The sequence below is a fragment of the Neovison vison genome, chromosome 2 (genome assembly GCF_020171115.1).
Source record: "Neovison vison isolate M4711 chromosome 2, ASM_NN_V1, whole genome shotgun sequence".
NCBI lineage: Eukaryota > Metazoa > Chordata > Mammalia > Carnivora > Mustelidae > Neogale > Neogale vison.
In genome coordinates this window covers 51,442,391-51,456,224 of record NC_058092.1, presented here as the reverse complement: position 1 = coordinate 51,456,224, position 13,834 = coordinate 51,442,391, and the positions used below count along the sequence as shown (strand labels likewise).

Here is a 13,834-nt window from a genome sequence, read left to right as displayed (position 1 = left end):
AGGGGGGTGGGAGGTTGGGGTACCAGGTGGTGGGTATTATAGAGGCCACGAATTGCATGGAGCACTGGGTGTGGTGAAAAAATAATGAATACTGTTTTTCTGAAAATAAATAAATTGAAAAAAAAAAAGTTAAAAACCATCATCCAACCTCTTTTATTCCTCATAGACTCAGATGTTTCAAATGGTAAGAGTTTGTAGGGATTATTTGCTCTATATTCTTTACTGTTTATCTCGACTATGCCAAGCTCTCCTCAAAGCCTGTATATTTAATCTTTCTTTAGCTGGAATACGTCCCTCCTGATATGTACTTCTTTTCAGTAAGACTTCTGCATACCTCAGGCCTTTCCTGGGGACTTCTAGAAAAATTTTTGTTTATTTATTTGAGAGAGAAAGAGAGAGAGTGTATGAGCACACAGAGGGAAAGGGAGAAGCAGACTCCCTGCTGAGCAGGGAGCCTGAAGTGGGGCTTGATTGCGGGACCCTGAGATCATGACCTGAGCTGAAGGTAGATGCTTAACTAACTGAGCCACTCAGATGCCCCTCTCCTGGAGACTCTTAAACGTAGCAGTCCCAGGGCGCCTGGGTGGCTCAGTGGGTTAAGCCGCTGCCTTTGGCTCAGGTCATGATTTCAGGGTCCTGGGATCGAGTCCCGCATCGGGCTCTCTGCTCAGCAAGGAGCCTGCTTCCCGCTCTCTCTCTCTGCCTGCCTCTCTGTCTACTTGTAATCTCTGTCTGTCAAATAAACAAAATCTTTAAAAAAAAAAAATAATAAAAAATTAAAAAAAAAACAACAAAAAAAAAAACCCAAAAAACGTAGCAGTCCCATTACTCTGTATCATCTTACCTGTAGTTGCTACTGCCTGTAGCTCTAATCTGTACTCTTGCACTTTTCCTTTCTCTCATTCTGTGATGTGTGTGTGTAATATGTGTGTATGTATGTGTATGTACATAAGCATTTATTTGTTGGTTCTTTCCCCTTTAGGCTGTAAGCTTCATGGAGTCAGGGATGTTGGTACCTGTCAGGAAAGGAACTTCCCTTCAAAGACCTTACAGTGTAATAGGGGAAAGTGTAAAAATAATTACAGTAAATGAAGTTAGTATTGTGTTAGACATATGTATGAAGTCCTTTGAAGAGTAGAGAGTGGTCTGCTCTGTTGGGAACTGAGATGTTGTATTGATGAGTAGATATTTATCATACAGAGAGAGGGTGAGCAATTCAGATGATAAAAAGCAAGTGCAAAGGAATAGTAGTGTAAGGACAGGCAAGCAGTCTGGTATGAATATAATTTATAGTGCATGGGGAAATTGTGATAGATGAGAAAAGAAGACCAGGCTGATAACAGGTTATGAGGGACCTCGAATGCCATAGAGTGTAGAGTCTAGGTAGCTGGTAATTTCTTTTTCTTTTCTTTTCTTTCTTTCTTTTTTTTAAGATTTTATTTATTTATTTATTTATTTATTTGACAGACAGAGATCAGAGGTAGGCAGAGAGGCAGAGAGAGAGAGGAAGGGAAGCAGGCTCCCTGCTGAGCAGAAAGCCCGATGCGGGGCTCGATTCCAGGACCCTGGGATCATGACCTGAGCCGAACGCAGAGGCATTAACCCACTGAGCCACCCAGGCGTCCCTAGCTGGTAATTTCTAACCTGAATTGGAAAGATGAGAGAAGTAAATTTGGTTGCATGCTAAGAGAGATTATGGAGATGACTCTGGAGCTATAGTGAGTTTATTTTTGAGCCTGTTGGGTTTGAAGTGCCTCTGTACTTCAGATAAAAATACCCGAAAGCAGTTGTAATTAATTTCAAGTTTAACATTGAAGGTGGCAGAGTAAAGTGATAGCTGAAACTATACGGGTGAGTGATTATCCAGGAAGAAAATGTAGAGTGAGAAGGGGCAGGTATTTAAAATGGAATTCAACTTGAAAAGGGAAGGGGCGGTATACAGGGATTTCCAAGGCCACGCTCAAGTTCAAGGATTTTCTAGCAGAACTCACAGGACCCAGCGTGTAGTCATATTCACAGCAATGATTTATTTTAGTGAAAGATAAAATAGAATTGGCTAAGGGAAAAGAGGTCAAGTCCACAAGAAAGAAAGCACAAGCTTCCAAGATCTTCTCCTAGTGGAGTCCCATAGGGTGAGTGGAAGCAGCATGTATGAAATGTCTGCCAGGGGAAGCTCATTCATTAGAGACTTAGTTCCCAGGACTTTTACTATAGGTTGTAACATAGGCACCCTCTGCCTATCACATACCAAAATTCTTGATTCCCAGAAGGAAAGCATGTTTTCAGCATAAAGCATATTGTTTGCACAAACAATTTAGGCATGGTGAATTGTCCCCTCTCGGTTGGAAGTCTCTTGAAATCCAAGTTCCCAGATGCCATCCAAGGATCAGTTGTGTAAGCTGATCTTTCAAATGATAGCAGCTTGCTATGTTAACTCTTTTCTGCAGTGAAGTAGGGAAAAGTAAGACCAAGAACCTCTGTTTTAAAACCTCTGTTTTTAAAACAACAACAACAAAAGGTAGTAGTAGATAGATTTTAGCATTATACAGGTAGATCCCAGTAAAAGAGTTGGCTCCAGTGGAGTTTTTCCCTTTCTGATACTGGGTATGTTCTGTTTCCTATAGTCTTTACCCTTTTGATGAGACTGATGTTACATGAGAGAGAGGAAAGGAAGCGTAAGAGAAACGAAGCCCACCGGGACTACAGCTGAATTTATGGTAGTTTTGTTTCTCAAACTAGATGGTAGTTAGGTTGGTATTTACCATCTTACTTGCGGTCTCTTCTTAAATGTCCCAAATCAGTCCTATACACAAGACTGGTGACAGAGGGCATTACATTTTAAAATTTACACGCAAGTGCTCCATGATGTTTTGGATGTTTCTATCTAGATCTTAGGAGGTAGGGACGGTCATTAACCCCATCTCACAGATGAGAAAGCTGAGCCCTGTGTCTGCTACTACACAGCCAGGAGGTGGTAGAGATAGGATTCAAACCTAGGTGTGTTTTGGAATCCCAGGCTCACAACTACCACACCAAGACTAATCGCTGGGAAACAACCAAATACACACCAAGAGGGGAGTGGGTCAACGCATTCTGATCATGTGGCAATTGCATGTCACACTCTGATGGGAGCTGGGAGTACTATGGTGGGCAAGAAGACGTAGACCTTCCAAGTTCCTGAGTGCTGGATGTAGGCACTGTGGGACATAAACCGGGAAGGGAAAGGAGGGAGTCATGGAAGGTTGCCAACAGCAAAATTAAACTGTTATATCAAAGTAGGCAAAATTAATCTATGGTGACAGAAGTTGATATTTTCAATAAATATTTTAATTGTGGCATTAAAATAAAGAGTACAGTTGTAAAAGTAAAAAAAAATTGATGTTACATTTATACTGTTAAAATGTATTCTTTCCCTTAATAGTATCATATTTTCTTAAGTATAAAAATAGATTATTCTTCATGACTTTTTAATTCCTATTGTCATTACTAGTTTTCTTTTTGGAGTTGGTGGTATATTTATCTTTTGCTCCTGAGTTTGTTTTTGTAGAGGTGGATACAGGTGTTGTCTTTAGGTGACAAAGAAGGATTGGGGCAAAATATATTATAGAGATGGTTTAGAATCTGTGGATGTTGGAGAAGATAAAGTGGAAGTATCTACCTTGTAGCACTTTGGCATTCACCGACCTGATGAGTAATACTCAAGATTTTATAAATTTTTGCCACTATGTAAGACAGTTTCATCATGTATGCCTTCTTAAAAGGGTCAACTGAACACAATGTTTCTTATGATGTTTTATACTTTGCTTGTAGCTCTTTAAAATTTCCTGGATATCAATAATTTTTTTATTCATTTAAATCCTACATATCAAATCAGAACAGTATTAGAACTAGAACTGTGAATGAAACTGTTCAGCATTATTGTCTTAAAGTTCATTTTCACTATTAACTAAGTAAAAGTCTTCCCAGAGTTCCAGCCGACTTCTCACATCTCCATGGACAGTGCTGTGTACACAGTCATCACTGTACACGTCTCATCAGTAGGGGTAGAGCAGGCTGGGGGAGCAAGCATCTGCCTTGGGACTGGGCACATGATTGCTGTAAATAAGACTGTGGTTCTGGGGGCGCCTGGGTGGCTCAGTGGGTTGGGCCGCTGCCTTCGGCTCAGGTCATGATCTCAGGGTCCTGGGATCGAGTCCCGCATCGGGCTCTCTGCTCAGCGGGGAGCCTGCTTCCTCCTCTCTCTCTCTGCCTGCCTCTCCGTCTACTTGTGATCTCTCTCTGTCAAATAAATAAATAAAATCTTTAAAAAAAAAAAAAAAAGACTGTGGTTCTGTTAGTGTAGGAGGAGGTTAAATAGTAGCAGTCAGAATGTAGTCAGGAGATGGAAATTGCCAGTAATTCGAATGGAGTCAGTTTAGATACAAATAATTGTTAACTGGGTTAAAGGTAATTCACTACTAAATGGGGTAAAAGAAAATTCTGTGGTTGTAATAGAGAGCAGTTGCAGAAAGTGATAAGGAAAGAACTTAGAAACCTAGAGGAGGATCCGGAAGGCTAAGAATCAGACCTCCAAAGAGAAGACACTGCAGCTTTGGGCACACGTTGCCTGCCATGTTAGGGTGTGGAGGGTACCTGCTAGCGGACAGGAGCCACCATTGCTGCTGTGAACACTGCTGCCACATCCCTCACCTTTGAACTCCAGCGTTCACATCTGCTAGCTGCCATTGGGAAAACAAATAAGAAGAAAGGCTGTTTCTTGTACCCTCTGGTTGAGCTGTAACCACAGGCCAGCTGACAAAGATGAAATGCAATTCAGAGAGCCACCTTCGGTATTACAAGCTGTGGCAAAGATGGTGGGTTTGGATGGAGCTGAGTGGTAATAAATTGATAAGGGACAGAGGCCTTGTACTAACAGACCTGCACAATCATTAAGTTCTAAAACAGTAAGATGGACACACACTGGGAGAAAAAAAAATCCTTAATTAGTATCAATAGAGTTCTGAGTAATCAGTAGTGTTCAAAATGGCCACTTTACAATAATAAATGAGAATAGGTATAGTGTTTAATTGGAAACAGTGTTTGTATATATTTATGTTCTTTTTTGTATTACTGATTTACATGAGCTATTTTATATTATATAAAATTTTTAACATTTTTATATGTGCTATTTTATATAATATATTTTATATTTATCTGGTCCAAATTTGGAGGAATTAACAGTTGTAATTGGTTAATGCTTTTGTTCATTCTTTGTTTCAGGATCCTTATCTTGACAAATTTTTTGCTCTGGTCAATGCTCTGGATGAACACATGTTCCCAGTCCGAATTGGAGACATGCGAATCATGGAAAATAACTTAGAAAATGAATTGAAGAGCAGTATTTCGGCGTTGAATTCATCTCAGTTGGAACCAGTGGTCCGATTTCTTCATCTTCTGCTTGATAAACTGATACTTTTAGTTGTTAGACCTCCTGTCATTGCTGGCCAGATAGGTAATTTTTACTTAATGTTTGGGGAATTAGGAGATTTGTAACTTGGTATTTCTAGCTTTTGCAGAAATAGAGTCACTTACTGTTTGTTATCTATAAGGACTGTGTTTGATTTGGGGAAGCAGAGGGCAGGGTATTTCTGATGCCAGAAAGTAACTTCCTTTTGTTTGTTTTTATAAAATGTTCCAATGTGCCATATAGAGTTGAGCTTAGATTATGGAAACAAATTGATTTATCCACTTACAATTATTGATGAAACACTTACTATGTGCCAGACACCGATAGGCTCTGTCCAAGCCTTAGTTCTTGATTTTAAGGCTCTCACAGACTATTCTGGAAAACGGGCAAACAGATAAATTATTTTGCTTTTTACATGATGTTTGATTTACCTAGCCTACATTTTTACTCATTTGCTATCCTCTATTTAAGATAGCTCTTCTTTTCTTCATTGACTGAAAATCTTTATTCTCTTTTTCTTCTGTGTTATTCTGGATTAGAAGTATTCCTGTTTCCCACTATCTTTCGAAGATTTGTTCCTCTGCTTTTGCTAATAGCTTCCACCCACATCCTGCAAAGTAGTTGAGTTTGTATGAAAAACACATTATAAAAATCTTTGTTAAATGGTTGAACAAAGGAGAGGAGTGTTCAGCTCCTTGGAATTTTATTTTATTATATTTTTATATTTTTAATTTTTAAAGTTTTTCAAAATTTATTTTTATTGTGTTCAGTTAGCCTGCATGTAGTACATCATTAGTTTTTGATGTAGTGTTCAGTGATTCATTAGTTGTGTATAACCCCCAGTGCTCATCACACATGTCCTCTTTAATGCCCATCACCCAGTTACCCCATCCGCCCACCCCCTCCCTTCTGTAACCCTCAGTTTGGTTCCCAGAATCCCTCATGGTTTGTCTCCCTCTCTGATTTCTTCCCATTCAGTTTTCCCTCCCTTCCCCTATGGTCCTCCGTGCTGTTGCATATGTTCCACATATCAGTGAAACGGTATGATAATTGTCTTTCTCTGCTGTAGGGGAGACTTATTAGTAGAGGTGATCCTTGAATCAAACATTTGAAGATGAGTAGGAGTCTGACAGGCAAATAACTAGTCCAAGGAGATGAAATAGTATGTGTATGGTATACAGACAGATAAGTGAACTGAGAAATTTAGGGGGAATTATAAGCAGTCATAAATTGAAGGATTGGTGATTAATGATGATATTGGCAGTGAGAGAGATGAAATGGGGTCTTCTATGACACTTTCGGGAATTGGGACTGTTATTCTGTAAGGAATCAATAGCTTTTGAAGGGTCTGGTCTTAATTAGGGATATATTGTAACCCAGTTTGGCTTTTATAAAGATGAGTGGGCAGATGGGTTGAAAGTGAGAAAATCTGGAGGCAAAAAGACAAATTAGGAATCTTGCAGAATTTCATACAACAAACTATGACGTCCTGCCAAAACAGGAGGTGACAATGAGAGAAGAGGGGCGGGTTAAGAAATACTGAGGAGTTGTTGCATAGCGCATTGTCACAGGAGTCCAAGGAGAGGGTTTTAAGAAAAAAATTCAGCACCATTCATTTTTGTAGATTATGTAAGTAAGTAACAGACATTTGCACTTACTATATGCCATCAATACTGCTATATGCTTTATTCATAGTAATGTATGAAATGCTCACAACTGTGTAGGTATTATTACCACTGTCTCACAAGTAAGTAGAGTGATGAACACAGTGCTTGAAAATTTGCCTCAGGATTCAGACCCAAGCATATGACGCTAGAGTCTCAGTCTTATTTACTAAAGAAGTGTCCAGTGGTGAAATTAATAAGAGTTTTAGTCAAATAGTGAAAGTAGAAACCAATTTACAGAGAATTAAGTAGTGCATAGTACCAAGTAGTGCATAGTGTATGATGAAAGGAATATAAAATTTACACACTGTTTTTTAAACAAATTCAGTTAGAAGAGGAAGCAGGGTTGACTGTGGCATAAGAATGGAATCATTTGAGCATGTTTATGTGCTTTGAGAAACTAGTGGAGAGGGGAGAAAAATATAAGAGGCGCTGAAAGATTTAATTAATGAAGCAAGCCTGTAGGAAAAAAGTCAAGTGATCATTGTTATATAGGAGAGGAGCACTGCTTTCTTTGGTAAGGAAATTAAAATGGTTTCAGATTGGATAAATTTGTAGTATAAAGATGAGGACTTTAATACTTTATAAATTTCTACTGGGAGATAAAAAGCAAAATATTCTGAGAAGGGGCTAAAGTGGGCCTGAGTTTTGAGAATTGGTGGACCTCATGGTTTGGAATAGCTACTATGAGGAAAAGGAAAAGGGATTTAAGCAGGAACACAGGTAAAATTGCTACAGCCCACTTAGGCCTCTGCATCTCTAGTTTCTTTTCTAGTTCAGTATATATAGATTAATCGTCCTACATGACCACTTTTTTTTTTTTTTTTTAAGATTTTTATTTCTTTGAGAGAAACAGAGCATGAGGGGGGTGGGGATGGTGATGGGAGGGGCAGGGAGAGAAGGAGAAGCCTTGAATAGGGAGCCCATCAGGAGGCTCCCTCCCAGGATGCTGAGATCATGACCTGAGCTGAAGGCAGATGTTGAACTGACTGAGCCACCCAGACACCCCTTCCTACCTGACCACTTTATCGGATTATTCCACTTTTAGGAAAATTTAATTGGCCTTATTTCTGTGCATAATTTCGTGTCTTGATTGAATAAATCAGACTCTGAGGCTTAATTGCCCGGAATGGCTGTTTGTTTTATAAATTTATTTAGTGTGATACCAGAATTTCCCGAATTTTGCAAAATTCTCATTATATACTCACTTGAATGACTGGGTAGGTATTCCTTAGCCTGACATTGAAAATGCCATACCATCTTACCTCAGCTTGTTCCTCTAGGTGCCCAATTCTTTACCAATTCACTTGTGTCAGTCATGATGCTTATTCACTATCCTCTTTTCTTAGTATTTTAAGTTGCTATTTTTTTATTTTTTATTTTTTTAAAAGATTTTATTTATTTATTTGACAGAAATCACAAGTAGGCAGAGAGGCAGGCAGAGATGGGGGGTTGGGCAGGCTCCCTGCTGAGCAGAGAACCCGATAACGGGGCTGGATTCCAGGACCCTGAGATCATGACCTGAGCTAAAGGCAGAGCCTTTAACCCATTGAGCCACCCAGGTGCCCCATTAAGTTGATATTTTTAATAATCTGTTACATTGTTAATATTTTTTTAAACAAGAGTAACACGTGCTTATTGTATGTTACTTGGGTTTTCAGAGTCTTAAACAAGAAGTGACTTTTCAGAGGTGATACACAAGATAGATGTCTTTTTTTTTTATGTGCTATGTATTGTTTTACAAAATAATAGGTACCTGTTGGTTGAGGTTCTGTTTTTTAACTGAGCAAATCTGTACAGTTTTCATGTTAAGTTAGTAAAATAAGTATTTTGAAATTTTGTGTAGAAAAGTAATTTGGTTCACCTAATTAATACAAGATATCATTAAAAACAACCTCAAATATCATTTTTATACACTTACTGTGCACAATCACTATACTTAACACATACAGAGATGACAAAACCTTGATCTCTTTGGAATTTACAGTTTAAAAAAATTAATACAAAAATGTGTTCCTCCCTCTTAAAAGTTAATCTAGGTCAAGCATCTTTTGAAGCCATGGCATCAATTATAAATCGGCTCCACAAAAACCTGGAAGGAAATCATGACCAGCATGGCAGGAACAGCCTCCTTGCCTCATACATCTATTACGTTTTTCGCCTACCAAATACTTACCCTAATTCACCATCACCAGGTATTTTATTCCTTTTACTTGGAAATTCTCTTGCATAGACTGTATGTTCATGGCCAGTTTGAAATAATCTCATAGTCCCAGTGGGATGCATTCATTCAACAGCAAGTGTTTATTAAGTGCCTGCTGAGTAGCATGGCCTATGCTAGGTGCTGGATAATTATTTTACATCTTCAGGCATCATTATTTATATAGATTCCTTTAATTTGAATTAGAGCTTGGTTGAATTAATTCTTGGAAGCCTTGAAAATAAGTTCTTTGTCTCTGGAAGCATTTTATCATTCCTTGTTTTGATGAGATAAATAGAATGTTATATTTGTCATTTGGAATGTTGACATTAAAGATGAAATAGGGTGGCTTAGTTCCCTGATAACTTTGTGAAACCTACAATAATGTAAAAGGATATTCTCTAGAAAAGTCCTGATCTCTTCATGGTCAGTGAAACAATATATCCTTTGTGAGTATCAGCGCCCAAAGTGGTTACTTGGTTTTATATGACATTGGTGGTAGTGTGGTGGTGGGGTGGAGGGATGTCTCAGTTTCAATAACTCTTTAGTTGTTAGTTAATGATTATGTTGTGCGTACCTTTCAATCTGCTCACACATTTGTGTGAATCATCATTCATCACTAATGATAATGGTAAGTGCTCTTTTCCAGCTGTTGGCAACATTAATAATGATGATAACTGCATATGACATTGAATATGAAAACTAGACATAATAGTAATCTGGCTCTAAGTTTTAGCTCATTTTATTTCTTAATTGCAAAAAGAGAAGTTATTGACTCCTATTCTGGGTTATTTCTTCTCTCGATTTTTTAAAATTATAATACTTGAGGCTCTGAAGTTATATTGTGGATATGTACAATATTCCTCCATTTTACCCTTTCATTCAGTACACTATTAGAATTCCACAGATTTTACAAAACATCTTTTTTACATGCTGACCTGAAAGACTGTGTAAATCAGTTACTTGACAAGAGTGTGTCATTTGCAAATATGAAGGATTTCTTTAAGAAAATGGGGATAAATTATGGATACAATTGCTGGGTATTTTTATATTCATAGAATATGTTGAATGATGGTTGAATATAGTTGATTTTAAACAGAGGAATTCTTGCTTTTATAACTTGGGCTCTTAGAATTGTGTGGAGAATATATACATAAGTATATCATAAGGATGCCATTTTGGTATAGTTCATATTGTCATTGATGAAGATGCAGAAACAAAACACAGTCTCATTCAAGAGATATTGACAGTAAATTGGCTGTCTTCCAGTGACCGTGTATCAGGACAGAGTAGGAGGGGTGGGAAAAAGGAAGAGCCATCAGCCAGAGCATTTCGAGTCCTAGATCCACTCATATCTGAAGAGAAAGTAATGTATATGTGTGTGTTTTCTATCTTGTTTTTTGTTGTACATTTAATATATAATCAGAAACATCAACAAGGTAGTGACTTTATCATTGCCATGTGGTTTTGTCAACTGCTGTAAAATAGGATATCTTGGTGTAGCTGTCATTGTTTTGAGTTTTTTTAATTTATAGTATTTTTCATTTAGAAATAATTCATTATTTATGTGGAATTTTGCAAAGTGGCAGAGATTTTTCCAGGTCCTTTCCTGACTAATTTTCTTTGTTTAATTATGTGCTATTTTATATACAACTCTAGGTCCTGGGGGTTTGGGAGGATCAGTGCATTATGCCACAATGGCTAGATCTGCTGTGAGACCTGCAAGCCTTAATTTAAATCGTTCTCGGAGCCTTAGTAATAGTAATCCAGATATATCTGGGACTCCCACGTCACCAGATGATGAAGTACGGTCAATCATCGGCAGTAAGGTAAACTGAAGATCACGTCTATACATTTGGTTTTTGGTTTATGGAAAGTGAGAAATGCCCAATTTTAATTTATTAATTTTAAAATGTTTTTGAGTTAGTAACAGGTAAGACATTGTACCTTTCAATCAGTCTGCACTAAGTGCCTCATGTTTCTATTAATTTAGCTTGCTGTTACAAACTGGTTTGTGCAGTCTGCTCAAGGAAATCTGCCAAATTAAGAAATTTGTCCAGGATGACCAATCCATATAGCACTTTTGTCTGTATGGTACTCCATCCTGTGAAAAATGATTAATTTTCTGTAGAACTCAAGAGACCTGACTGCTGTGTAGAAGGGATATCACATCATTGATTTAAAATATGACCCTCCATTTTTTCTCTGAAAAATATCAAGACCATTGATTAGCCTTGATTGGTAATAGAGCTGCCTTTCAGTGGAAAACTCTATATAAAGATGCCCCAGAGTTTGAAAAACATGATTTATTTAATGATGATTAATGATTATTCCAGGTAACAAGTGAGAGGCTAGCTAGTATAAGATCTCACTGTATTTTATTTACAGCATCTTTATTAATACCCCCTAAAAAATTAAGGAATAGTTGTTACCTTTTTATAGGTAATATTCAAGAATAACTCCAAATTTAAACAAGCTGGAAAAAAACAGTAAGACTTAGGCCAGTAAATCGTTTTATATACAAATGTATAAAAGACCATTTCAGATGTATTTTTTGCTGTTGGAAAGGAGGAAGATACCGTTGCTGCGGAATCACAGCCAACTTTTCTTTGGCACTTTTAGTCTGTTGACTAAGATCTAAGGAAGAATTAATAAATATGTTCTAGCCTCTGTGTTTCACCCTTAGCCTGAACTATAGTAGATCTTTTTTTTTTTTTTTTTTCAAACAATCTTGGTTTGTTACATGAAATACTTGAACGTTGACAAAAACATCGGGTCTTCTATCTGTTCATATAGCTATAGAAATTTTACATTCAGAAGCTTCTAATGAACTTAAGCATTGCTCTTTTAAAGTAACAAGTAATTTGTAAAGTAATTGCCACAGATCAAAAATATATTTTGTAGTCTATTTCAAATAACAAACATGGATTTTAGTAACTTACAGATCCATACAGACCTTATTCTAGTTAAACGACTTTCACTTTTTGTGAACTCCCTGAGTGATGTGCAAATACCTATACGTGGGCTTGTGCAAAGTAACCTGAGTAACACAGCAACTGTCAAAGGGAAGGCTCCTGCGCCCTTCCCCCCCATATATTTCCATCTTTAGGAAAAGAACTCAGGTTTTTTTTTTTTTTTAATCCTTGTATTCATTCTTGAATGTATCTCATTTTAATAGAGCTAGTATTTAGCATTATTTGTATACTATAAATATAATTCTTCTGTAGAATGAATCTGACTTGTGAATAAGAAATTTTCCTGATAAAGAGCTACAGACATGGACACTGGGGAGGGTATGTGCTATGGTGAGTGCTGTGAAGTGTGTAAACCTGGTGATTCACAGACCTGTGCCCCTGGGGCTAGTAATACATTATATGTTTATGAAAAAATTTAAAAATTTAAAAAAAAAAGAGCTACGGAGATGAAAAAGATACCATTGTCCTCAAGGTTCTACTTTTAAAATGCCTCTTCTATAAGATTTGCATTATGTCTCATCTAGCATAATTCTAGAGTTTTCCTTTGTATGGTATATTGGACAGATGAAAACATCAAACTTTAGAACAAAGGTTTACATATATTTGAATGATTATTTCCCTTTTTTCATGTAGTTCATAGAATGAGACATGATGACATTAACTTCTGCTGATATGTAGTATCTATATAATTACATAAACTTCTGAGAAAGCTATCATAAGATGAGAATGTGTCTCTATCATAGCCCCTTTCTAGTCAAGTTTTGTTTAAATGGATTTCGTGTTTCCTCTTGGAAAATTTTTGATAGTTACTTTATTTTGGAATACCATTTAGTCATAATCACTAATAGTGTGTATAATTTTATCTCATTGTTAAAATCATAAGGAATCTGAAGTTTCTGACTTCATTGGTCTGGAAATTCAAGAAACTCTGTGTGTGTGTGTGAGAGAGAGAGAGAACAAGACAGAGAAAGCACGCACGTGTGAGCAAGCACCAGTAGGGGGAGGGTCAGAGGGAAAGGGAGAAGCAGACTCCCTGCTGGTCATACCCTAGATGTTGTCATTACTAATAACGTTAAACCTCACAATCTCAGTTTCATGAATCGTGTTCTCTTTTAGCTCCAGTTTTTCTCTCTAGTACCTCAACTCCCAGCACTTTTCTACGACGTCCCATCACTTGATCTAATGACCTTTCACTGTGTCTCAGTCCCTTAATGTTCTTTCTTCCAATTTAGCTAGCTTAAACTCCATGACCAATCTTTTTTTTTTTTTTTTAAGATTGTGTATTTATTTTAGAGAGTGAGAGAGTGCACACACAAGTGAGGGGAGGGGTGGAGGAAGAGGGGAAGAGAGGCAGAGATGCAGACTCCCTGCTGAGCACAGAGCCTAACTCAGGACTCTGTCCCAGGCTTGTCCCAGGCTCGTGAGATCATGACCTGAGCCAAAATCAAAAGCCAGATGCCCAACTGGCTGAGCCACCCAGGTACTGCTCCATGACCAGTCATTATAGTTATCCCTATTATAATTAAACCTCAATTGCCTTATTCTTCTC

The 13,834-nt window shown here is 37.5% G+C and overlaps 1 protein-coding gene across 6 annotated transcripts in view; it reads left to right on the top strand.

Moving 5' to 3' along the window:
* DOCK7 (dedicator of cytokinesis 7) overlaps window positions 1–13,834 on the top strand; it is a 229,639-nt gene that overhangs the window by 129,913 nt on the left and 85,892 nt on the right. For all 6 annotated transcript variants that reach the window (XM_044238362.1, XM_044238361.1, XM_044238357.1 and 3 more), the window contains exons 20-22: window positions 5,260–5,491; window positions 9,141–9,305; window positions 10,970–11,139. In XM_044238362.1, the coding sequence (XP_044094297.1) occupies window positions 5,260–5,491; window positions 9,141–9,305; window positions 10,970–11,139 (567 nt within the window). The remainder of the gene's footprint in view (window positions 1–5,259; window positions 5,492–9,140; window positions 9,306–10,969; window positions 11,140–13,834) is intronic.